A 27,522-nucleotide genomic window follows, 5' to 3' on the forward strand; every position below is an offset into this window, starting at 1 on the left:
TAGTGAATCCAGTGTATATATAAAATATATATTTTTATAACTTTATTGTGATTTGGGTGAAAGTTTCCGGGGCACATTGGTTTCCATTCAACAGTTCATACACATTTTGTTTCGGGACATTGACCACAGTCCCCAGAGTGTCGCATCACTCTTCTCACTTCCACTCTGTGTTTCCCACTTCTATTCATCTTTCTTTCCTGTCCCTTCCTGTCTTCTGAGCTTATCCCCGGGCATTGCTGCCCTTTCAATCCTGTGGTTGATTGTTCTAAAGGTCGAGTACCTCGCTGGTGTTAGTGTTCACCTTAGAGGCCTAGCTTTTATTTGGCTGAAAGCTGAGCCATGGGGTGAACAGCATATATTTTGCAAAGATAAAAGTCATTGATAGTGAGATGACGCAAGCCTTCTTGTAAACTAATGGTAGTTAGTGAAAAATGGTACTACTTTGCTGAGGGCAGTTTGACAATCTGCTTTTTGGAATGTGTTTGAGAAAATAATTCAGTATGCCCCTGAAGATGGATTTACAAGTGTATTTATTAAAGCATCATTTAAAATAACCAAAGTAGGGAAATAAAACAAATACCCAGCATTAAGATATTGTTTAAATAAAATAAGGTACACCCATAAGAAACTATTATGTGGCTCCTCTATCAAGTTTTCAAAGAATATCCATTGCAAAGTGCATAGGATGGATTTAATTAAAAAGAAGATTAGAAAAAAAATATGTCTTATAAAAATATATATGTATGTTATATGCATTAAAAAAAAAACTTGGAAGGAATTATGAACAATGGTTTTCCAGGGGTGGGGGATGTTAATTGGGCTTATGATGATTTAAATTTTTCTTTTTTATTATCTATTCATATTTTCCAAGTTTTCTACATTGAACACATGTTACTTTTATAATCTAAGAAATGTAATTTTAAAATCAAGTATAAATTTTGTGGAAGAATTGGATCTGATTCACTTTAAGTCATATATTTGAGGTTAGAGTCCATGTTTTCAGCTCATTTCTCAGTTTTTCTATTGAAATAAATATAGGCCTTCTGAAACAAATGGAGCTTGAATCTTCCTATTTTTAAGAAAATTTTTAATAACATAGCTACAGTTATACATACACACTTTACAAAGAAGAAAAGGGATGGTTGGAAATAACATCCTTTGTTTTATGAGTGCGGCTGGCTCACTAGATATCCTGACTAAGTGGATTTTAAGGCTTTTATTAGATGCAGTTGCCGCCTCTTGAACAAAAGTAACCAGGTAATAGGAAAGGCTTTGCTCTCATAGTTTGAAATTCAAACTTAAAAGACAAATATTGGATCATGCTCCCAGCAATTATCTTCTGTGACATTTGCCAAGTTGAAGTGATGTAAATATTGCCTATGAAAGAAACAAATCCTTTTCAAGAAACTCAGCATTGGGGCCTGTGCACTTATTTGCATGCGGTGTGAAAGGTCAGGAAGATGGGATCAGTGGTGGGGGGGGGGGGCCTTTCATGTCCTGAAGGATTAATATTCCCAAAGCAGGAGCACAATAACCTTTTCTAATTCCTTCCCTTGGTTTAAATTAAAAGAAGAAAACCTTAGAACCTATGAAATGCTTGGGAAACCCTCTCGACAGAGCTGCCAGTGACCTTCTTTGACTGTTTGTTATCCTGTCAGAGGGACTGACAGGCATGACATTCTAGAAGAGACGGAAGGTGGGGTAGTTCAGTGCCATGCAGATTGACACGGAGATGGGAAAGGAGGGCCATGCGCTGAGCTAGTTCAGTGTATAATGTTCCAGACTTTCCTAAATAAACCTGAGAAAGGCCTTTGGCTCCGTATTCATTTGGCTTCAAAACCTGCTGCTTTCCACCACGTTGCACCCAGCTGACCTGTGGGCTCTCTCAGTGCGGCTTTGAAGGAGCAATCTGCCTGTTCCTTTCCTTTTCTTCCTTGAACCCTGAATCCATTGCACTGCCTGGAGAGAGCAGATTTGTGCCACTGAATAACCTAAAAAGCAAGCGTGCTTTCTTGTTCATGTACTTGTTCCTTTTCTTTAAGACTTCCTAGACACACTGCTAACATACAGGGAAAAGATGGCCATTTCACTTCATTCCTTTTTTAATTTTTTTAAAAATTTCTACAGGAACTAGATAATAATACGTTTATCTACTTAACAGTATACCCACTGTATATGGGAAGTTCAGTTGTAAGCGATTTGACTTGAATATGCAAATTTCCGACTCTTGCAGCAAGCATGGCTTTTGTTTGTATACTTTATTATTATTATTTTGATAGAAAAAGATTCCAGATTCTGGTGGTAGAATTTGGTGGTGTATATCTTATGTGTTTTTAAGGAGCTCTGATGGCATAGTGGTTAAAACACTGGGCTGCTAACCAGAGGATCAGTGGTTCAAACCCACTAGCCGTTCCATGGGAGAACGCTGAGGCAATCTGCTTCCATAAACATGTACAACCTTGGAAACCCTATGGGGGCAGTTCTACTCTATGTGCTAGGGTCACTGTAAGTCAGAATTGACTCGATGGCGGTGGGTTTCAGACTTCCTAGATGATAAAGTGTGACTGTAGTTGTGGGATGATCCAGGTCATAAAGATGCAGATACTAATGGCTTTACATAAGTTACATCTTTGTATAAAAACCAGTTGAAAATAAGCAAGCAGATACCACTTAAATTGCCCAGTTGAATATCCTGTCTCCTCTAGGCCTTCCCTGCTTCCTTGCTCTACACCACAATCCTTTTAATGATTTTGTCCAAACTGGCTCATGTTGGCGGACATAATCACTGATAATGCTGAGGGCAACGGAATGAGTCAGAAATCCAGAGAATGAAACAACTCCTTAGCAGGCAGCGGGAAGTCAGAGTGATGGTCACTGGAGTGAGGGCGAGTGCAAAGACGTCCCTCAGCCCAAGACCCAGTGGTGTCCTTTGTTTCAGTGTGGGACGGCGGCGATGGAGTGCATGCGGCAGTACATCAATGAAGTGCTGGATTTCATGGCTGACATGCACACCCTCACCAAGCTGAAGGTAAGAGAGCTTTGGTCCATCCGTCTCCTAGGTCTACAAAGCACAGACATTCTTAGAGAACTGAGCAGGTGACGGGGACCTTGTTGTTACAGCTATGTGGCATCCTAGAATGAGGTCATGACTGAGGAGTCTGAAGAATTGGGTCCCAGCTCTGCAAAGAGGAAAAGGAGAAAGGGGAAAAAAAAAAGATTAGGCCTAACTGTGTGTCTGCCTTCATGTGCCGTTTATTCAGTTGTCACAATCCCCCTGTTAAGGTATTGTTCTCATTTTACAAATGCAGAAACAGGCCTTGACGAGGGAAAGGTGTCTGCTCAAGGCTACCCTGCTAATAAGTGGTGAGGTCAGCAGTTAAAATGAAAACTGTAGTGACTCCAAGCCCATCCCCTTTTCTCTGTACCACATCGTATCATTTAGCTGCCGAGAGCCTCAGTTTCCTCACTTGGGAAATAAGTCTTAATAGCACCTACCTTGCCTGACTGCTAGGTTTGCTGTGAAATACACCTACTCCTTACTTATCAACTGTCTTGTTATCTGACATTTCACATTTACAACAATAGTGAATAATCTACTATCTGACTGTTTTGCACATTGACGGTGTTCATCTGGTGGGAGTGAACACTGCGCTGTAAGGTGAGAGTGACGCTAGCTGTGCTGATTAAGGTTTTGTGACAACTTGGCTGGGCCATGATTCTTGGTGGTTTGGCAGTTACATAACAATGTAATTTGGCAGTGATGTAATGATATCATCTTCCCTTTTGTGATCTGATGTGGTCATCCTCCACTTTTGCTTAATGACCTGGTCTTTGGGACCTAAACATGCCAATAAGTGAGGAGTGGATATAATGAATGTGAAGACTTTTGTATATTGTAACACATTATGCAAACGTAAGCCTTTTATTGTTGTCTTCACTGAAGCTAACTTCTTCAAGAAAATAATACAAGAACAAGGATAGAACAACATTTAATTTGCATGTAGACAAAATCCAAGAGAAGTTGTTGCACGTATTGTTTTGTGGCGTGTGATGAATTGCTGATGCAAGTCAATTTCCCTGCTATGATTCAGCTAGGGAGCTGAAGATTAATGGTCTGGGAGATTTGAGGAAGGCCTTGGAAAGAGCGCAGAAGAGAACAGACATGGCCCAAGAACAGCCAAATTGCAGCCTGACATTAAAGGATGCCTTTATGATAAACAGGAAGCTAGTAATCCAAGACGGTGATTAGTGATTAGCTAAAGCTATGGTGGCATCACCACTGCACTCAGTTTTCAGACTCTGCTGAGATGAGCAAAGTATTTCTTGGTATAGTCATAGATGTACAAATGCTAAACAGAAAATAGAATAAAAATTTAAGTTTAATTTCTCATGATACCTAAATCCAGTAATTTATAAATCCGCATCCTTAGCTCTTGTTTGTTCATGGGCTACTGACTGCTGACTCTCAGGATACTCATTTAAATGACTTTGATGTATAGAGAAGAGGAAACAATGATTTCCTACAAGTTTTTAGCTTGTTTTGTAGACATGGAGAAAGAAAGAAAAGGGATCCTTGATGATCAAAGAATTGGGCACTACAGACATAATTCAACCATCTGGTTTATATATTTGGAAACATATCCAAAAGGTAGATGGGTGAGTGGCTTGTCCAAGGCCATACAACTAATGCGGGTCAAGCAGGATCTGCAACCTAGGTCTCCTAATTCCAGTTCAGTTCTCTTCCCACTGTGTCACACTGAAAAAATGAATCTTTCTAAAGTAGTTCAACAGACACATATTGAGCACCTACAATGTACCTGACCCAGTTCTAGGCATTAAGGAGACAATGCTGAGCAAAAATAACACAGTGGCTATCCTCATTTAATTATAATCTAGCAAGGGAGGCAGAATTTAATGGAAACTTCAACAACACAAAAGGGTAATTCTCACTCTGACACACAAATCCTCTAACGGGAAAATTTGATCCAGCCAGAGAAGGCTTCCTGGAGGAAGTGATACTTGAGCAGTTAATTTGGTGAAAAGAGGCCATTAAAGTATTCCAGGCAGGGAAAACAACATGAGGAAAGACCTGGCTGTGAGAGGGAGTACGGAAAGCCAGTATGGCCAAGCCATAGGGATAAGAGGGTGAGGGGCAGAGGTCTGCAGTAGCTACATCATTCCGGGTTTTCTAGGCCATCTAAGAATTCCCCCCCAACACCCCCTTTGTCCTAAGAACTATGGGAAACAACTGAAGAAGTTTAAGCAGGGTGTGTACTTGGAAGTGGTGACAGGAGGAAACTAAATGTCAAGCTCCCCATTTTAAAGAGCTATCTCCAGGCACCGTGCAGAGTTTCAATGTACTGTCTGGTTTTGCAGAGCCACATGAAGGCCTGTTCCCAGCCTCTGCATGAAGATACATTTGGCGGACATCTCAAAGTCGGGCTGGCCCAGATCGCAGCCATGGAAATCTCACGGGGCAACCACAGAGATAATAAAGCTGTGATTCGGTACCTGCCTTGGCTCTATCACCCTCCATCTGCCATGCAACAAGGGTAAGACCCTTATTTTTCCAAAAGGAGTATAAGCAAATCAGGAAATGATAGGGAATTTCCAGGGGCTCAGCTGGAGCAAAACGAATGAATCTAAGGTTTATAGAGGTAGAACATGATTGTTTAATAAGATGGAAATGAAGGTCCATCTGCATACTTACTTGCTTACCTGGCAACATTAATATATGCAAGCACTTCATGACATGCTGCCAACAAAAGAACTTGCCTCCATCATGATGGATAATGACAACTTGGGACCTAAAACAGTCACTTTAGCTCTTAATTTCAACTTAAAGAAATCAGTAGGTATTTAATAAGTACTTCCATAATCTCTGCCTTCAAGGAGCTTAGAGTATAGCTGGAACAAAGTCTAATCAAGGAGGTACAACCCCCTGATCCTATTTGTAAGGGAGGCTAAACAAGGGAAAGGTGAGTATGGGCTGGTTCAGCTGGCAACTCAGAGCAGACTTGAGCCTGTGCTTTTGTATGGTTGGCCTTCCTGGCTGGAGACAAGGTTTGGAGTTAGGGGTGAGAACAGCAGGAGGAGAAAATAGAAAATAGGTGACTGTGTATATCTTCTCCTTTTCCCCTCTAACGGGGATGTCAGATAACTTTTTTTTTTTTAATTGTGATTTGAGTGAAAGTTTACAGAGCAAATTCACTTTCCATACAGCAGTTCATATACACTTTGTCTCATAACATTGACTGTAATTTACCCCAATGCAACAGCTCTCTTCCCACTTCCTCCCCATAGTTACCTCTTCCCTGTGTCCATCCCTCCATGCACTCCTACCCCCTGAGCTGTCTCTCTGTGCATACACAACCCTTATATTCTCCTATGATTGTTCTTTCCAAGGGGTGTATCTACGTATCTACTTAGTGTAAATGTTCACCTCTTACGCCTGTTTTTTGTTTGGCTGGAAACCACAGGAGTGGGTTTAATTCCAAACTTGAAGGGCAGCTAGGGGCCACAGTCCAGTGGTTCCACCAGCCTCTATCAGACCAGCAAACCTGGTCCATTTTTCTTTTTTTTTCCCAAATGATTTTGAGTTTGTTCCATAATGTTCTTCCACTCTATCCAGGATCTCCTACATATATCCCTCTCTGAGTGGTTGACAGTGGTAGCCAGGCACCATCTAGTTCTTCTGGTTTCATAGTCATATAGGCTGAGGATCACATGGTGTACCAGTCTCTTGGACTAATTGTTTCCATGAATCTTTGGTTTTCTTCATCTTTCTTTGCTCTGGACAAGGAGAGACCCATTGTTGCATCTAGATGGCTGCTTGCAAGCTTTTAAGATCCCAGTCGCTATTCACCAAAGTAGGATGTGGAACAATGTTTTGTGTAGTATGTTATGCCAATTGAGCTTGATGTCCCCTGCGTCAAATAACTTTTTAATGAGAGGGAAGGAAAAAAAAAAATGTTTAAAATGAAAAGCTAGTGGGAGAGAAAGCCAGGTGTGTGTGGAAGAAGGAGGCAGAGTATTTAATCCGGTGTCACCACAGGCTGCTATTTATTTGTTCAAGAAGCCAAAATCCAGGATTAAAATGATAAACAAAATATACATTATTTTATTGGCGTTCTGTTGCCTTGGTGTTTTATTTCATATAATTGCCCACAGGATCACTCTTTTAATTCTTTCCTTCAGTAAACATTTATTGAGCACTCAATGAGACAGAATACTTAAAACCATCATTCAAACTTCCTTCTTCTCTAATAGACCTAAAGAATTCATCGAGTGTGTCTCCCACATCCGTCTGCTGTCCTGGCTGCTGCTGGGTTCCCTCACTCATAATGCAGTGTGTCCCAATGCCTCCTCTCCCTGCCTCCCTATACCTCTGGATGCAGGTTCCCATATTGCAGACCATCTCATTGTTATCCTCATTGGATTTCCAGAGCAATCAAAGGTAAGTGATTTCTGCAAGATTAAGACCATATGCATCGAAATTGCTAATGGAAACCCTTATCAGCCAATTATGTTTCTTCTGAGAAGAAAATGCATCTTATCACTTGCCCTCCTGTGGATGTTAGAAGAGCAACTTTGTGCTAATGCCTTATTTAAAGTCGTTTAAATTCCCAGACTACTGTTATTTCCCCAAAATTGTTTTTCAGTTTACTTTTAGGAAGATAAATTATGGAAGCAAGCAAGAGCTAGCTTCCTAGGCATTTCTGTCTCAAAATAATGAAGAGAAATAAAAGGCTAGAAATATGATAAAAAGTCTACCATCAGTTTTTAGAAGCAGATATGAAGTAGAGGAAAATTTATGGTCTATCTAATTCCTCATGCACTATTTTTTAAACTCAAGTCTCTAGAGATACGTGAAAATACAAAGTGAAAATAAGGCCAGCTGGGAACTCACTAAAGCACAAGGTGGAACCACCTATACGCAGGACATTTGCAAACTGTAGATACTGATGATGTGTTTAAGTGAATCAAGTAAATCCAGGGAAGGCATCGGTCATGAGCCCACACACAGACACCAGACACATGGGCACTATCTGTCAAGAGGAGCCAAGGGCCCATTACAGAAGTTCAGGCAAGTTCTGAGAGGTTTTAGTGGGTTTGGTGACAGCTGGCATTTAGGCGAGGGTGAGTTTTAAATAGAATGTCTGTCCGAATGACCTGAATGATGTTTGCAAAAAGCCAGTCAGTTCCCTAACATTTCCACCCAGATCTGTGTTTGATCCCTAACTTTGCTACTTTCTAATTTTGTAACCTTGGAAGAGTTACTTAACTTCTCTGAGCTGTGTTTTCTGGCCTGTAAAGTAGACGAGGGGTGGTTTGAGAACTGTGGCAGGTGATCTGCTGGGATGTTGTAGGTGCTCACTCCCTCAGTGCCTGCTACTCGTGTGAGTATTGCTCTGCGACAACAATGATTACGTACTGGACAGAGCTTTCAGATGCATCACCTTGTTTACTTCTAACCACAAGTCTTGAAGGAGGGTGCCCCATGTTACAGAGGAAACACCCTACAGTGGTGTGCTGACACCATTTTCAACACCCTAATCTAGTTTAGGAGTGGGAACGTCAGTTTCATTAAAGGACAGAGGGTGGGCAGATTTATTCTGCAATTTAAGGTGCCTTCTCTTTGAAAAGATGCTTTGTTCTCTGAGCACACTCCCACTGCCTGAGCAAGAGCAGATTGCTTGCAGGTGATGAGTCATGAGTCTTAACTCAGAGAGAACTCTTTCAGCCTTGGACCACTTGAATTAGATGCTTTTGGCTGCTGCACGGACTAGGGCTTAACGGCTCCCTGTCTTCTTCCTTTTCAGACCTCTGTGCTGCACATGTGTTCCCTCTTCCATGCGTTCATCTTTGCTCAGCTCTGGACGGTGTATTGTGAGCAGAGTGCGGTAGCTACAAATGTCCAAAATCAGAATGAATTCAGCTTCACAGCGATTCTGACAGCACTGGAGTTTTGGAGTAGGGTCACACCCAGCATCCTGCAACTAATGGCCCATAACAAAGTGGTAAGTTCACGAATAGGTTTCCCCTCCTAGGTAGGATCTCAAAAAGCACAAACCACTCTCAGTCCTCACACCATCTGCCTTCTAAAGGCCTCAGTGGTGATATTATATAAATAAATGATGATTTGTTACACGATAAATGGCACATTCTACTTGCTTAAGAATTTAGATTAAAAATAAAGCAAACAAGTAAATTCAGTAAAAATAATTTTGTTTTCTTTACCTAGTGTCAAATGGAATTTATATGAAATTTTGCCTTTGCAGAATTGTTTTGATGCTATAAAGTCAGGGACTTAGGAGTGAGATTCATATTATTTTGGGATTTCTAAGCAATTTGGGAGCTCTGGTAGCGTAGTGCCTAAGGCACTTGACTGCTAACCAGAAGGCTGGCGGTTCGAACCTACCAGCCATTCCTCGGAAGGAAGATGGGACAATCTACTTCCGTAGTGATACCACCTCGGAAACCCAAGGAGGGGTCGCTATGAGTCGGGTCCTACTTGATGGCACATAACAACAACAGGCAATTTGGGGAAATCATATCAAATTTAGGAGACTTTTTGCATTGGTTTAAGAGCAGACCAACCAGGCATGTTCATTCCTGTCAGGGACCAAAGCCTAAAAAAACCCTTCCCTTTTGGGGTTGCCCTATAAGCACCTAAATGATCTAATCCTCAAATCCATTTGGATGTGAATGGCTCCCAGAGAGAGGGGCTCCACCCAATCTCACTGGAAAACATCTGAGGGTGGTCAGCATGAGCCAACTGCATTGAACCAATTTGGGTGAGTGCTCATGGAGTCAAGGCTGGAGGGGATAAGGAGCTTACAAGGGGACCTCTTGGTTTGATTTGCTACATTTGAGGGTTCTCAGCTGGGGGAGAAGCAACCAGGCTCTTGGTTACAGGCAACACCATCAGTGGGGTTTTATCTTATGAACAGCCCACAAATCCAACACTGCACTGTCCACAAAAAGCAGTCAAGAAATGATTTTTGATTAATTGAAGATTAAGGTGAGAAATATTTTCTTTTAGCTTTAACTGGAGAGGGGAGTATACATATCCTTTAGTGAAGCTTTATTATTAATTTTTTTTCCCAAAGTAAAGTACATTTTATAAGGCAATTCTGTATGAAAGACACATTTTAGGTCAACTTAGAGGAAATTTATGTGAAAATTTCAGGATTCACAAACAGTTCTGCCATGGAGATAATTATATTTATAGGATTATAGATTCTAGAACTAACGAAGGGCTTGGAGACCAAATGTTCTATCCAGTTATTTTACAGGTAATGAAACTAAGACTTTAAACAGGTCAGAATTGGAAATTTCTTTATATTGTCACTGGGTTTTTGATACCAATACTACCCCTCCCCTAAATCTCTCTTGATAATGCATATGTGATCAGTGCATTGCTTATGAATGAATTCTGTACAAATGATGTTATAAATGAATTTGTTACAAATGAGTTTTATGCACATGAGGTGACAAAGAAATGTAACTTAATTTATTCTGAGAATTTTGTTAGACCATATAAACCAGACAGGTAAAATCCCCTGGAGGGCTTATAATCCAGCTGCAGGAAGTTCTGATGAACGATATAATTTCTGTTGTACTTTTGAACTGGCATTAAAGCATGGCTACCTTGTGCCACAGAGATTTGAGCTTCAAAGCCAGACCTGCAATAAATTAAGCAGCCACGCCTGATGAAGAAACTGTGCAGAGAGGATCAAGATGGAAAACAGGATTTAAGCCCAAAGAGCTCTATAGCTGGAAACAAGGCCGCGGAAGCCATTTATCCTCTGGTGTGAGTCAGAGAGCAGTGCGGATTAGTGAGGTCAATACCGAGTGCCACCAGGAGCTCTGAGTTAGGCGAGAATGGCATGCCAACTGCAAAACCTCTGAGCTTTCTCATTCAGTCCCCAGTTTGAGGATGTAGAGGAGAACAAACACCCTCTGTGTGGTCCCTATGGTCATTATGCAGAAAGACGTCACAGGGCAGGGCACAGGCCAGTCGATTCTCCATGGCTGCGAAGACTTTGCAAAGTTTCCATATCATTGGGAGTGGAATTGATTTTCCTATTTGTTGTTTCAGATGGTAGAAATGGTGTGTCTCCACGTGATTAGTTTAATGGAGGCATTGCAAGAATGCAATTCAACAATTTTTGTCAAGGTAGGACAATCTTACAGCTTTTTCTACACCATTTAAAAAAAAAATTTTATTGTGATTTGGGTGAAATTTACAGAGCAAATTCACTTTCCATACAGCAGTTCAAATACACTTTGTCTCATGACATCGTCTGCAATTTCCCACAATGCAACAGCTCCCCTTCCCACTTCCTCCCCATAGGTACCTCTTCCCTGTGTCCTTCCCTCCTAAGCACTCCTGCCCCCTAAGTCTAGACCATTTTTTATTGTTAAAAAAAAAAAAAATGTGGTTTTATTTTGAATGTACTTTCTGAAGGGGACAATAAAACTGCCCTAGTTTCAGTATTCGGAGTTGGGGATGGAGGATTCAGGCTTATATAACAACTTCTGCCAAATAGTTATTTGGTTATTTTTGCCCTTGCTCCACCGTGACCAACTCTGCTAAGGTAAGTTATGTCGGAATAAGATTAAATGGAACAAGAAGTGTTTGAAATATTACTGAGGAATAGCTGATCTGAAAGTGTTCTGAAAATTGGTCGGTGGCACCTTACCTTGTGAATATATCCAGAAGATGAGGGAAAATTATAATTGATGTGGTTGTTGTTAGGTGCCGTTGGGTCCATTTGGACTCACTGTGACCCTGTGTACAACAGAGTGAAGCATGCCTGGTCCTGCACCATCCTCACTTCCGTTGCTGGGTTAGAGCCCGTTGTTGCAGCCACTGTGTCAGTCCATCCAGTTGAGGGTCTTCCTCTTTTTTGCTGACCCTCTTCTTTGCCAAGCATGACGTCCTCCTCTACAGACAGGTTTTTCCTGATAAGAGGTTCAAGGAATGTGAGACAAACTCTCACCATCTTTACTTCTAAGGAGCATTCTGCCTATACTTCTTCCAAGACAGATTTGTTTATTCTTCTAGTAGTTCCATGGTGTATTCACTATTCTTCACAAACACCGTACTTCAAAGGCATCAATTCTTGTTCAGTCTTTTTTATTTATTGTCCAGCTTTCACATATGAAAGAGCCATTGAAAATACTGTCACTTGGGTCAGGTGTACCTTAGCGCACATCTTTACTTTTTAACTTTAAAGAGGTCTTTTTCAGCAGATGTGCCCCATGCAGAAATCATTTGATTTCTTGACTACTGCTTCCATGGACATTGACTACGGATCCAAATAAAATGAAATCCTTGATAACTGCTATCTTTTCCCCATTTGTCATGATGTTGCCTATTGGTCCAGTTGTGATGATTTTTGCTTTCTTTATGTTGAGGTGTAATCCATGCTGAAGACTGTAGTCTTTGATCTTCATCACTAAGTGCTTCAAGTCTTTTTTGCTTTCAGCAAGCAAAGTTGTGTCATCTGTATATCACAGGTTGTTAATGAGTCCTGTGATTTATGTGGTAGCTGGTCATTTTTTCTAAGATAAACTTCGTTTCAGATATTAGTATTCTAAATCATTATACAATGTATGAAAATAATCTTAAATGTTTGTCATCTGCCAGGGACATCAGGAACTTAGTAGTGTGATAAAAAAAAAAAAAAAAAGTAAAAATGAAAACAAAAACCAAGGAGTAAATGAACACTTGGTTTCACCCTCACTTTATCTTTTTCCCTCCTCTCCCTTTCTCTCGCTCATGGATTCTTTTTTTTTTTTTTCTCCCTTTGTACTTTTTCCTTTTTTTACGCTCACTTCTGTATTCTATTATCTTGGTCAGCACCTACCACCACAAGGTACATCAATTTGGAAACTTACAAGTTGCTGTTGTGTTCCTTGATTGACTCTATTCTTCAATAAAGGACATTTGTCAAGTTAATTTACACTGGGATGAAGAGAAGCAGCCTATTTGCAGGGAAAACTTGCTTATTGTAGGACACTGCAAAGTTGTTGGCCCAAATGTATAGCTAGATAGCCAACAGCAAAAGTCAACACTATGAGAGAAAACTATATGAGCCACAATGGAATGATCACATTTGATTTTATTTTTCACAGCTTTATTGAAGTATAATTCACATACAGTAAGCTGTACATATTTAAAATGTACAATTTGATAAATTTTGACATATGTCTATCCATCACCACAATCAAGATAACAAGCATACCAGTCACCCCAAAAGTTTTCTTGGGCCAATTTATAATCCCTCTCTTCCTCCTCTCCTTGTAACCTGCCATGTTGCATTCACACCAGCAGTGGTTGAGAGTCCTAGTTCTTCCACATCTTCGCCAACACTTGGTATATTCAGTGTTTGATTTCAGTCATTCTAAGAGTCATGGAAGGAGCTCTGGTAATATACTGGTTAACCCATTTGGCTGCTAATCAGATGTTTGCTGGTTCAAACCTAGTAGCCACTCCATGGGAGAAAGATGAGGCAGTCTGCTTCTGTAAAGACTTACAGCCTATGGAGCAGGTCTACTCTGTCCTATAGGGTCACTATGAGTTAGAATTGACTCAATGGCAGTGGGTTTGGCTTTTGGTTTTTCTACGAGTTGTGTGATCTCATTGTGGTTTTGACTTGTATTTGCCTGTTGACAAATGATGGTAAGCATCTTTTCACGTGCTTATTTGCTATTCATGGAGCTCTGGTAGCATAGCACCTAAGGCACTTGACTGCTAACCAGAAGGCTGGTGGTTCAAACCCACCAGCCACTCCTCGGAGGGAAGATGGGGCAACCTACTTCCGTAGTGATACCGCCTCGGAAACCCAAGGAGGGGTCACTATGAGTCAGATCTGACTCAACGGTATGTAACAACAACAACATTTGCTATTCATATCTATTCTTGGTCTGTTCACATTATTTGCCTGTTATTTATTTATTTTTCTTATTATTGAACTTTGAGGCACATGTCCTTTATTAGATATATGATTTGCAAAAGTTTTCTCTGTGGCTTATCTTTGTCTTTCAAAGAGCAGATGATCTTAATTTTGATGAATAACAGGTTTTTCTTTTATGGATTGGGCTAGAGGCCCTATCTAAACCATGTCTATCTATGTCTAATTTGAGAGCCCAAAGCTTTTCTTCCAGACGTTTTCTAGTTTTGGGTATTTCTGTGGGTCTGTGGTCCACTTTGAGTTAGTTTTTGTATGTGGTATTAAGTATTGTTTGAGGTATGGTACTTATGAATATCCAATTGTTCCAGAATCATTTGTTGAAAATTCTACCCTTTCTCCATGGAATTGCCTTTGCACTTTTGTGAAAAGTCAACTGACTGTGTATATATATGTGTATGTATATATATATATATAGAGAGAGAGAGAGAGACTGTTCCATTTCTGTACTTTTTATTGTGTTTGTTGGTCTCCTTATCATTTTACCCCACTGTCTGGATTACTATAGGTTTACAATAAGTCTTGAAATCAAGCAGTGTTTGTTTGATACATTTCTTCTTCTTTTTCAAAATTGTTTTGGCTGTTCTAAGTCCTTTGCATTTTAGATAAATTTTAAAATAAACTTCTCAACTTCTACAGAAAGCCTGCTGAGAATTTAATTGGGATTTCAATGAAAGTGTAGATCACTTTGAGGAGAATTAACATCTTGACAATATTGAATGTTCTAATCCATGAACACAATATATCTTTCCATGTATTTATGCCTTCTTTAATTTTTTCTCAGCAGTATTTTATAGTTTTCCATATGCATGCCTAACATTTTTGTCAAACTTATCCTTAAATATATTGTAGTGTTAGGTATGAAGTTATGCTTTACTATTATAAATGTTATATTTTAAAAAAATTTTTTTCCTTGTTTGTTGCTAGTAAAAACAGATTTTTATATCGGCCTTATATTTTATATATAACCTTATAATTTCCAATCTATTTTAGGGTTTTTTTTGTTGTTGTTATGTGCCATCAAGTCGGACCTGACTCATAGCGACGCCTCCTTGGGTTGCCAAGGCAGTATCACTACAGAAGTAGATTGCCAAACCTTCCTTCTGAGGAGTGGCTGGTGGGTTTGAACCGCCTCAAGTGCCTTAGGCACTACGCCACCAGAGCTCCTCTATTAGTTTTAGTAACATTCTTTTTTGTACTTTTCATCAGATTCTCTAAATAGGCAATAATGGTATGTGCGTATAAAGGCAGTTTCATTTCTTCTTTTCCAATCTTTATTATTTCATTTCTTTTTCTTTTCTCATTATGCTGGCTACATCCTCCAATAGGCATTTTTTGTGTCTATATTCATGATAGTTATTGGGCTGTAATTTTCTTTTCTTGAAATGTCTTTTTTTGTTGTTGTTTTGGTATCAGGGTAATGTTTGCTTCATAGACTGACTTTGGAAATATTTCTTCCTTTTCTGCTTTCTGAAAAAGTTTGGGTGGAATCAGTATTATTTCTCTTTTATGTGTTTTGTAGAATTTCTCAGCAAAATTATCTGGGCTTAGAGTTTTCTTTGTAGGAGACTTTTTAACTACAAATTCAAACTTTAAAATAGATATATGGCTATTCAATTTATCTATTTATCTTTCTAGTTTTAAACAGCTTTATTGAGATATAATTCACTTATTATACAATTCACTCATTTAAAATACACAACCCAATAGTTTTTAGTATTCTCACAGGTATATGCAACCATCACCAGAGTCAATTCTAGGACATTTTCATCACCTGAAGAAGAATCTCTGTATCTTTAGCTGTCACCTTCCTTCCCACATCCCTAGGAAATCACTAATTTACTTTCTGTCTCTACAGATTTTCCTATTCTGGACTTACACATGATTGCAACCATATGTTGTTGTTAGGTGCCGTCGAGTTGGCTCTGACTCATAGCAACCCTATGTTACAACAGAATGAAAACTACCCAGTCCTGTGCCAGCCTCACAATCATTGTCATGCCTGAGCCCATCATTGCAGACACTGTGTTGATCCACCTTCTTTGCTGACCCTCCACTTTACCAAGCATGATATCCTTCTACAGGGAAGGTTCCTTCTAACAACATGAAGGTGAGATGAAGTCTGGCCATTCTCACTTCCAAGGAGTGTTCTGGCAGCATTTCCTCCAGGACAGATTTGTTCATTCTTCTGGAAGTCCATGGTATTTCCAGTATTCTTTGCCAACACCACAATTCAAAGGCACCAACTCTTCTTCGGTCTTCTTTATTCACTGTCCAGCTTTCACATTCATATGATGCTACTGAAAATACCATGGTTTGAGTTAGGCGCACCTTAGTCTTCAAAGTGACATCTTTGCTTCTTAACACTTGAAAGAGTTCTTTCACAGCAGATTTGCCCAGTGCAATATGACATCTGATTTCCTGACTACTGCTTCCAAGGGTGTTGACTGTGGATCCAAGTAAAATGAAATCTCGGATAACTTCAATCTTTTTGCCATTTATCATGATGTTGCTTATTGGTCCAGTTATGAGATTTTCATTTTCTTTGTGTTGAGGTGTAATCCGTAGTGAAGTCTTTGATCTTCATCAGTAAGTGCTTCGAGTCTTCTTCACTTTCAGCAGGCAAGGTTGTGTCATCTGAGTATTTCAGGTTCTTAATGGTTCTTCCTCCAATCCTGATGCCACATTCTTCTTCATCTGGCCTAGCTTCTTGGATTCTTTGGTCAGCATACAGATTGAATAAGCATGGTGAAAGGATACAACCCCAACACACACCTTTCCTGATTTTAAACCATGTGGTATCCCCTTGTTCCCTTCAAAAAGGCTCTTTGTCTCTGTATATGTTCTTCATGAGAATAATGAGGTGTTCTGGAATTCCCATTCTTCACAATGTTATCCATAATTTGTTATGATCTACACAGTTGAATGCCATTGTATAGTCAATAAAACACAAGTAGACATCTTTCTGGTACTCTTTGCTTTCAACCAAGATCCATCTGACATCAGAAATGATTCCATGTCCTCTTCTGAATCCAACTTGTATTTCTAGAAGGTCCCTGTCAATATACTATTGCAACCATTTTGAATTATCTTCAGCAAGATTCCACCTGTGTGTGATATTAATGATATTGTTCAATAATTTTGACATTCTGTTGGATCACCTTTCTTTGGAATGGGCACAAATATTGATCCCTTCCAGTTAGCTGGCCAGGTAGTTGTCTTCCAGATTTCTTGGCATAAACAAGTAAGCACCTCCAGCACTGCATCTATTTGTTGGAACATCTGAATGGGTGTCCCATCAATTCCTGGAGCCTTGTTTTTTGCCAATTCCTTCAGTGCATTGTGGACTTCTTCCTTCAATACAACTGGTTCTTGATCATATGCAACCTCCTGAAATAGTTGGGACATCGACCAATTCTTTTTGATACATCGACTCTATGTATTCCTTTCTTCTTTTTGATGCTTCCTACATCAATCAATATCTTGCCCATAGAATCCTTCAATATTGCAACTTGAGGCTTGAATTTTTTTCTTCAGTTCTTTCAGCTTGAGAAATGCTGAGCATGTACTTCCCTTTCAGTTTTCTAACTCCAAATCTTTGCACATTTCATTATAACACTTTATTTTGTCTTCTTGAGCCACCCTTTCAAATCTTCTACTCAGTTCTTTTATTTCAGCATTTCTTCCATTCGCTTTAGCTACTCTATGTTCAAGAGCATCCACTCTACATTCAAGGCCATCCACTTCTGAAAAAACTGGCCACTGAGAACCTTATAGACAACAGTGAAACACTGTCTGATATGTTAATGGAAAACTTTCCGAGGAGCTGTGAAACACTGTATGCACCCATAAGGTATGCAGTCTTTTGTTTGATTTATTTCACTTAGCAAACTACTTTCAAGGTTCATCCATGTCGTAGCACGTTTCAGTACTTCATTTCTTTTCACAGTCAAAAAATATTCTATTGTATGGCTATGCCACATTTTGAGTATCCATTCCATTGTTGATGAACATTTGGATTGTTTCCACCTTTTGGCTTTTGTGAGTGATGCTGCTGTAGACATTTCTGTAAAGTTTCTGTGTGGCTGTATGTTTTCATTTCTCTTGGGTAAGTATTCTCTAGGAATGGGATTGCTGGGCATCGGTAACTCTATGTTTAATTGTTTACGGAAATGTCAGACTGTTTTCCAAGGTGGCTGAACCACTTTACATCTCATCAGCAGTGTATGATGCTTCCAGTTCCTCCACACCCTTCTCGATACTTGCTGTTACATGATCATTGGATTGCAGTCATATACTGGTGGATGTGAAGCTTTCTTTTACTTAGTGTTAGGATAGTATATCTTGTCCCATCTTTTGACCTTTAACCTCTTTGTGTATTTAGAGTTAAAGTGGGTTTTTTCTTTCTTTTTTTTGGTAGGCAACAGACAGTTGGGTAGTGCTTTTTTTCTCCCTCAAATCTAATCTGACAATTGCTTACTTTTAATTGGGGTTTTAAGACCATTTTCAGCGAATGGTTTTTGTATAGTATTACATTTAAATACATCATCTTGTTATTTATTTTCTGTATTTCCCATCTATTCTTTTTTTCCTTAGATTCTCTTTTTCTGCATTATTTTAGACTAATTAAATATTTTTTATTATTTAATTTTGGATATAATTTTCTCTTCTTTTTCTAATTTCTTAAGATGGGAACTAAGGTTATTGATTTGAAAATTTTCTTCTTTTCAAACATTGGCGTTTAGTGCTATACATTTCCGCATTACTATAGCTGCGTATTCTCAAATTTTGGTAAATTCAGTTGAAAATACTTTCATATTTCCCCTTTGATTTCTTCTTTGAAACATTTGTTATGTAGAAGTATTTTTTTAGTCGGTGTATTAGTTTATACACCTTAGTTGTTACTGTTGTTTTAGTGGTTGCTTCAGAGTTAATGCTATTCGTTTTTAACTTATCACAGTCTACCCTTAAGTACTATTTACCATTTCATGTGTAGTGTAAGAACCCCTCAGCAGTAGACTTCAGCTTCTCGCCACCCGTGCTATTGTTGTTGTTTACTTCTACGTATATTATAAACTTGACAGCACCTAACAACAACAACACATTGTTATTATTTTTTGTGTTAAGCAGTCAATCATGTCTTAAAACAATTTTTAAAAATCATTAAATTTACCATTATTGCATATTTATATTTGCCATTTTTCAGTGTTCTTCCCTTCTTTTGTACAGAACCGATTTTTCCTCTGTTATCATATTTCATCTGTCCAAAGGACTTAAACATTTTTTTCTTGTGAAGGGTTTACTGGCAGTGAATTCATTGAGTTTTTGTAAATCTGTCTGAGTCTGAAAGAGTTTTAGTTTTGCATTCTTTTTCTTTTTTAAAAATTTTTATTGTGATTTGGGTGAAAGTTTACAGAGCAAATTCGTTTTCCATACAGCAGGTCACACACACTTTGTCTCATGATATTGACTGCAATTTCCCACAATACAACAGCTCTCTTCCCACTTCCACCCTATAGTTACCTCTTCTCGGTGTCCTTCTCTCCCATGAATTTTACATTCATTTTTGAAAGATAATTTCACTGGGTATTGAATTAAAGGTTGACAGATTTTTTTTTTTTTTGCCCCTTCTTAGTATTTTCATGATGTTCCTAGTTCACTGTCTCCTTGCTTGTGTTGTTATTAGTGTTTTTGTCTCTATACAATGACTTTTGTCTCTGACTGCTTTTAAGGTATTTTCTTTATCACTTTTGTTAAGCTATCTGATGATGCCTTGGTATAGCTTTCTTCTTGTTTCTTGTGCTTTTTTTTTGTTGAGCTTCTTGAATCTGTAGTTTTATAGTTTTCAATATATTTAGAGAATTATTAATACTGTTTTCTTCAAATAATATTTTCTATGCCTCTACTTATGCTCAATGTTTCTTCTACCTTCTCCACTATGAATATAGTTACAGCAATTATAACTATATAGTTATAGACCTATATAGAATGTAGTTATAATAATTATAATGATATTATATAATTATATAATACAGCTGTAGAATGAATATAGTTATAATAATTGTTTTAATGACTTTGTCTACTAATGTTGTCATTTTTGGATCTGCTTCTATTGACTGGCTTTTTTCCTCAGTATAAGCCACATTATATTGATTCTTTGAATGCCTGGTAATTTCTTGTTGGATTCTTGACATTATAAATTCTACTTCTTGGATACTGGAAATTTTTGTATTTCTAAAGTATTCTTAAGGTTTATTCTGTAACAAAGATGAATCACTTAGAACCATTTTCTCCATTTGAGTCTTGATTTTAAGCTTTGTTAGCTGGGGTCAGAGCAGCATTTTGTCTAGGGTGATTTCTTTACTGCTGAGGCACCATCCTTCCAAATCCTCTTCTTGATGTATTATGGCTCACAAAGTTTCACACTGACTAGTGGGAACAAAAATTATTCCATCACTAGGGATTGTTTCCACTAATCTTTTTGGGTTATTTTTCCTTTGGCCTCTGTATTTTTCCTTACAAATGTGCGCTGGTCAGTATTCAGCTGAAGATTCAAGGGGAACCCTTTACAGATCTCCACAGTTCTTTCTCTCTGTGCCGTCTTTCCTCTCCAGTGTGCTACCTGGCAAACTCCAGATTCCTCAGCCTCCTCTACTCCCAGCTCCATCTGCTTAACTCAGGAAGACTACCAGGCTCCATCTGGAAACTCTCTAGGCGTTGGACTGGGGTGACTGGAGGGCCCACCTTGTTTGCTCCCCTTCCTTAGTCATCACTGTCCTGCATCGCCTGTTGTCCACTGTCTGAAAACCATTGCTTTATGTAGTTTATCCAGATTTTTGTTTGTTCCGGGTAGAGGAAGTTTTACAATCAGTCTAAATTTGATGATTACAAGGAGCTCTGGTGGTGTAGTGCCTAAGGCACTTGACTGCTAACCAGAAGGCTGGCGGTTCAAATCCACCAGTCACTCCTCAGAAGGAAGGTTGGGCAATCTACTCCCATAGTGATCTTCGGAAACCTAAGGAGGAGTCACTATGAGTCGGGTCCAACTTGACAGCACATAACAACAACAACTCAACAAGCACGTAGTGAAATGAATTTAGTCCAACCAACAGGAAGTCTTCAATTTAGTCTGTAACATAAGACAAGGGACAAGGTATCACTTCTGTTCTGGTGAAAAACAATTTTTTTTCTTTTTTAATTTTAAAATGTCCTTAAATTTTCTGGATATTGTTTCTGGAGAGGAAAAAAAAAGACAATCAACTTTATTATAACATCACAGAGAACAAAATAAATTATATCTAATTCTTACGGACAGCTTTGTGGAGCCACTAGCAAAACAGAACTGGAATGAATGTTATTCAATAAGTGAAATTTACATTCCTGAAATAGGATGACTACTGGTTTATAAACTATTATCAATAATAATGAATAATAATGAACTTTAACCTGAAGCTGTGGCTTCAGGTGATCATAAATCACAAACCTGGAAGCCACCTGCAGGTATAATTTGAAATCATATCGTCACACATCATATCAATGGTGAAGTGACCCATACCCTTCTGAGACCAATATATGGCACTACTCCTTTTGCTTGCCTCATATGTGAGTCTTTAGCCCAGGGACAGCTCTGGGAAATGTGTCCACCCAGGGCCAGAGTGCTCAGTGCGCCCCAGCCCCTCTCTTCCTGAGTTCCTGAGGATTCTTAACGGGAGGCTAGTTCCCAGTAAGAACTCAGATAGCAAGGTCCATATAGGCCTGCTTCCCTATTAAATAGATCAAGAGTCTCTGGAGGCAGTAGGGCCCTCAGTGCTTCCTTTTTGCTGTGCGTGACATTTGTGGAGGGGCAGTTAGACTGGCTTATGTTTCCTGCTCAGTGTTGCATGAGCCAGTCCTACTGCAGGCCTGGTCTGGCACCAACCTTTGTAACCCTACAGTTTTGCAATAAAGGTGGGCGGGCCACGAGAGGGTGTCATTTTCTGCTATTTTGAATTTCAGTCCAGTTCCATCTTCCTTTACAAACCATACTCCATTTCTAAACACAGTGTTTATGCTGGAGGCAGAGTGGTAGCTGGCTGCTTTGTGAACACTGTGTTTAGTAATGTTTGGAAATAAACTCAGTGTAAGTCAAATTAGCACATTGTATACATCAACAGAATGTTAAAAGCAGAGTTAGCCTTGCAACCAAAAGCGTAAGAAGAGATGCAATGTATCATGCCACCAAGTTTATTAAAAACAGTGTTTAGATGAATTAAGTGAGACCAGCAGCCTATGGGTACAGCAGCCAGTGAACAGAGGTCATTTCTCTACCTCCATTGAAATAGGCTCTGCCCCAGCTTCTCTGCCTTTATTCACTGCATTGCTGTCCTTCCCTTTGCCCAGACTGGGCACCTCACATTCTCCTTCATCCCAGTCCTCACTGTGGGGCACAAACTGGTGTTTGGGCCCTCAGAGGTTGCCTCTGCAGGCAGCATCCCTTGGCACCCAGAAACACCTCTGCTCTCACCCAGACGCCGAGGCAGCCTCCGCACCGGCCCCCGCCTTGTGCTCCACGTCCTTCTTCACCGGGCTGCGGCCTGCAGCCCCAGTGGTCCTTCTGGGGCAGCTCTGCTCCTGGTGACTGGGGCGCCCCTCTTCAGAAGTTGTATTCAGTTGGGAATGTGATCTTAGTGCCTAGCTGGGCACTGGGCGGGCCTGTGGGCTGATGCTGGGAGCCTCCAGCCCACGTTTCTAAACTTGCCTTTGAGCCCCTCCCTGAGAACCTCACACTTCAGCGTTACGAGAACCTTCTGTCCTGTGGCCCCTCTGCACGGCCCATCTCTGGCACTTGCTCAGAGCCTCTCTGGCTTCCCGGAATGCCTTCTGCCTCATGTCTACCTGTCCAGCCCCTGCTGGTCTCTCAGGCCCTGCCCACGGCTCACTTGGCCTCCCTGCCGAGCCAGGCCTCTGTGTTGGATTCTATCTGTCTGTCCCCCTCGTTTCGCATGCTCAGCATTAAAAATTAACTTAAGAGTTCTTTTAAAACTGACGACCGAACCGTAAACCTTTGGTGGGAAGGCCTGCATCGTTTAGTCTCTGTTACCCACAGCCCGCTAGTCTGTCAGCGTTTGGGAATTAGCCTCTTCTAGATGTGGCTAAGACACTTGCCTGCTCACCAGAAGGCTGGCGGTTCAAACCCACCAGCCACTCCTCGGAAGGAAGGTTGGGCAATCCTACTTCCGTAGTGATACTGCCTCGGAAACCCAAGGAGGGGTCGCTATGAGTCGGGGCCGACTCGACGGCACATAACAACAACAACAACAACAAGATTATCCTCAGGCCCCAGCGCAGAGGACAGTAAATGTCGCTGTTTGCTGATTAATCCCCACGTTATGTGACGTCATTCTTTTCAATGAACATTAGTCTGAGTTTCTGCCCTATTTTTAACAAAGCCTGTGGTTCAATAGTTTGAGAAAAGCTAAATGCTGTACATCTCTATTGGAGTAGAGGGTTGGAAGGAGTGAAATGAAGTCATGTCATATCAGCATATTAATGTCTGAGAGGTAATGAAATAAAAAACCAGCATTCTCAAACTGATTTAACCACAGAACCACCCCCTCCCTGTTTAAATCCCACTAAACTAGAGTTCTGTGGCGCACACACTGGGAAGCTACGTATATTCTCTCCCTGACTTCTGGATGTACAAGACCTTGAATGTTTATGTGTTCCAAAGGACAGAACCTTAGCCGAGAGACCAGTGCAGAAAGAGGGGCCTGCTGCTGGAATCTCCTAGGCCAGGCTCCCTGTGACCTCCCAAGAAGGCCCACATTACAAAGGGGGCTGAGGGTTGATTGGGGTGGCAGCAGAGGGACGAGACACCCGGACACCTTCCATTGGAGAGCCTTCGTCAACCACAAGCAGGGCCTGCTGCCCGTCGGTGCACACCCCCACTGCGCCCACCCAGCCTGGCCCACCCTTGCTGTGCCTCCCCTTCCAGTCACAGCCAGGCAATGGCAGGGCTGTCGTTTCCAGCACTGAAGCTTCCAACCGTCTCCCAGTCATGGCTTCCTAATGACTGTGGCAACTAGCAGGAGCTCTGATAGCATAGTGCCTAAGGCACTTGACTGCTAACCAGAAGGCTGGAGGTTCAAACCCACCAGCTACTCCTCGGAAGGAAGGTTGGGCGATCTACTTCCGTAGCGATACTGCCTTGGAAACCCAAGGAGGGGTTGCTATGAGTTGGGTCTGACTCGACGGCACATAACAATAACACTAACAACATGGCAAATAGCACCTCCGTTCTCCTCAGGGACCCAGTTCTAAAGATCCCACCATAAGAATTCTGTTTTGAGAAAGCAAGGGTTTACTGAAATAAGTGCACGTGTGATTTTTGGTGCTTGGCAGCTCTCAATAGGCCATCAGTCACCTACTCCAAAGGGTGTGTCTCAGGCTCTTGCAGGGTGCTTGTTAACTTCCAGATGCCACCAGCTCAGCAGGGTGTGACCTCGAGAAGACCTTTCTGATAATGGGTGGCTGCACCAAGTGTCACTTCCTTGCATGATGTTAAAGGGATTCGGGTGCCCCGCTTTGCCTCAGAGCAGGCAAAGCTTCTGGGGGCAGCGGACAACAATGATAACAAGGTGTCTGTGTTTCTCCATACAGCTGATACCTATGTGGTTGCCAATGATTCAGTCAAATATCAAGGTAAGTCTCTCCCTCTCCCCCGGGCTGCCTGGAAGCTCCGTTTCCTCCAGAGAATGTCATAATGTTCATAGGGTAGTTGATGTTCTGTATGGGGGGGGGGGGTGGTTAACCTACTCCTGGTCTCAGAGCTGATAATGCAGGTGGCCCTGTGGCCAGGTAAGGAGCCTGCAGTCAGAGGGCGGCAGTCGGAGCTCCTTCATTGCTCACTGTTGATTAGGATGCAGGTGGACGGCGCAGATCGGGGAGCCTGAACTAGGTGCAGTTCATCGATTGCAATGCAGGCGAGAGAGTATCCTGCCTCAGAGGATACCCGTGGGATGTGTGGTTCCAGGCATGTTCAAGCACATCTGTTAGCCACTAAGATGATTTTCTATGATGAGAAGAATTCTAGAAAGACAGGACAACATTGAATGAATGATAGAATTGTGGTAGAAAGGGATCTACCCCCTTGATACATAGAAGAGGGTACTTAGGACCAAAAACGAAAAGTACTTGGATAGGGTCCCACAGCCAGGAAGGGGTAGGCCCTGACTGAGTGGATTTCCCACTCATGGTGCCTGCCTTGAATCACTGTAGGGCCAGGCATGCTTCATGACTAGCAAACTTCACTCTCGGGCTCCACATTAAGACAGCAAAGCTGGCCACCTGCTCCCTCCAAACGGGGCCCCTCTTCAGCACTGGTAGTGTTGGGGGAGCAGAGAGGAAGCTTCCTTGCTGGAGCTCTTAGAATTGGGGCAGGATGCTAGTGGAAAGAGGGGGATGTGAACTCGAGGTACATAGATACTCCCCTTTCCTTGGCAAGTCACCAAAGAGAGAAGTGCAGCCGTCAGCAGTGACCTCAGGCTCTGAGTCCTGATTTATGACATTGGTGCATTTGTGGACCCCGAGGGGGCTCTGACGCTGCTGAAAACCGTATCTTATTCCACCTCTACATTCCACGTTGCCCCTCCCCCCTCCCCCTGCTTACGGCCATCTCTGACAGTCTTACATTGCACAAAATGCCAGAAGAGATCAACAGAACTGGATGAAAAGCTAGGGGAACCAAAAGAGAGACAGAGAGAAAGCCTTCCCACCTGGCTCTTCCGGTTCAGCACCAGAGGGGTCCGAGAGATTCTAACAGGAGTTAAAACAGTGAGCACTTGCTGCGTTCCAAGTTCTCTTCTCAGCCCTCTGTTTGCCCATCCATCCCCCTACACCCCAGGTTATCATTCCCCTTTGCAGATGAGAAAACCTAAACAAAGACCAAACAAAGTCAGTTTCCAGAGTTGTGTGTAGAGGAGCTGGGGCTTGAACCTAGGGAGTCTGATGCCAGAGCCTGGGCACTTAACCGGGCCCCGTGGAGAATGGCTGTGCAGGGAGAAGTGTGTGTGTCAGCCCACACATGGGGGTGTCAGCTTGAGTTCCTGGTGAAGTGAGCCAGTCAGGATGGGAACGCCATTGTTTGGAAGATTTCAACTAGGTGGATGGTCTGTGGGTGGTATAAGCAGTCAAGTGCTTGATGCTGGCTGGAAGGTTGGCGGTTTGAACCCACCCGGAGGTCCTCGGGAGGCAGCCCTCGTGATCTGCTTCCCAAAGGTCACAGCCTTAAAAACCCTGTGGAGCAGTTCCACTCTGAACGATGGGGGTGGCCATGAGTCAGAACTGACTCCATGGCAACTAACCGTCACAAACCAGGTGACTGTAGGAGTGGCAGGGGCCTGCGTGTAGCACTGGCCACAGCCCCTGCCCCAGCACTGCCACGTGGGAGCGTCTGCCTTCTTGGGGCCTGGCCTCAGCTCCACCCGCAGCAGAAGCCCAGGTTGGCCCTGCCCCGGGTTGGCCAGGAGGATCGGGAAGACAGAAACCCAGTGTCTTGCGCTTTCTTCACAGCACTTGTCTGCGGGACTCCAGCTTCGCCTGCAGGCCATCCAGAACAACGTGAACCACCACAGCCTGAGGACACTGCCGGGCTCCGGGCAGAGCAGCACCAGCCTGGCGGCCCTCCGCAAGTGGCTGCAGTGCACCCAGTTCAAAATGGCCCAGGTGGAGATCCAGTCCTCAGAAGCAGCCTCTCAATTCTATCCTCTCTGAGTGGACTCCTCGGCTTGCGTGTCAACACTCTGGTTTAGCAATAATGGGTTTCAAAACAAAACAATTTGATCCAAGCAGGTTGGGGAACACATTGCTACTGTACATTCTCTTTCTAGTTTAGTAAAGACGGGAAAGGCCGGAGAGGGCCTCTAGTGAAGCTTTCTTGCTACACATATTTCTGACGACTCCTTGGGCTATCTGATTAAGTGTTTCCTTACATTATTTTTTAAAAAAAACCAAATCATTTTTCTTTAACTAACTTCTATTTTTTTTAAGAAAAAAAAAAAAAAAAGACTGGTGGGCACTCACAGAAAAGTTGTATAAGTCCCCCTGTTGCTATTTTTGATGATAGAGAATAAATAGGGTTTTTGAAACCTTTGTAGTGTTTTTTCTTAAAATCCACTCTTGGCAATGCAATAAAAACCTGTCACCATAAGCCAGTGACACTCGACTGAAGCTTTTTTGTCATTATCCTGGGAAAAGTGGCAGCTTGTAAGGAACATTACAAAGTGCACTTCGAAACTAGGTGGTTAAACTGTGCCAATTGTTTTCTTTGTTTTATAGTATCATTTTCCAAAACTGCCCAGTTGGTTTTATTATTTCTAAAACTGGTTTTTCAATTCCTTAGTTCTAAGCTGTACTGTCTTGTAAGCTTTATGATAACCACTTTAGTTTTGTGAATAATAAATTTTATTCTTTTGTCAATACTTGTATACAACTCAATTTGCAACTGTAGATTGCATCTTGGACCACTGAGTCCCGGCGCTGGCACAGAGCGTGCGCCTGGAGG

At 41.4% G+C, this 27,522-nt stretch overlaps 1 protein-coding gene across 1 annotated transcript in view; it reads left to right on the forward strand.

Moving 5' to 3' along the window:
• UNC79 (unc-79 homolog, NALCN channel complex subunit) overlaps positions 1 to 26,732 on the forward strand; it is a 284,033-nt gene extending 257,301 nt beyond the window's left edge. Inside the window, exons 45-51 of the mRNA XM_042781482.1 lie at positions 2,939 to 3,028; positions 5,377 to 5,552; positions 7,270 to 7,456; positions 8,823 to 9,020; positions 11,105 to 11,182; positions 24,621 to 24,662; positions 26,532 to 26,732. Coding sequence (XP_042637416.1) covers positions 2,939 to 3,028; positions 5,377 to 5,552; positions 7,270 to 7,456; positions 8,823 to 9,020; positions 11,105 to 11,182; positions 24,621 to 24,662; positions 26,532 to 26,732 — 972 coding nt within the window. The remainder of the gene's footprint in view (positions 1 to 2,938; positions 3,029 to 5,376; positions 5,553 to 7,269; positions 7,457 to 8,822; positions 9,021 to 11,104; positions 11,183 to 24,620; positions 24,663 to 26,531) is intronic.
• The last annotated feature ends 790 nt before the right edge of the window (positions 26,733 to 27,522 follow it).

The sequence above is a fragment of the Orycteropus afer genome, unplaced genomic scaffold, assembly GCF_000298275.1.
Source record: "Orycteropus afer afer isolate SDZICR_OR568_19922 unplaced genomic scaffold, OryAfe1.0 scaffold00127, whole genome shotgun sequence".
In the NCBI taxonomy this organism is placed as follows: domain Eukaryota; kingdom Metazoa; phylum Chordata; class Mammalia; order Tubulidentata; family Orycteropodidae; genus Orycteropus; species Orycteropus afer.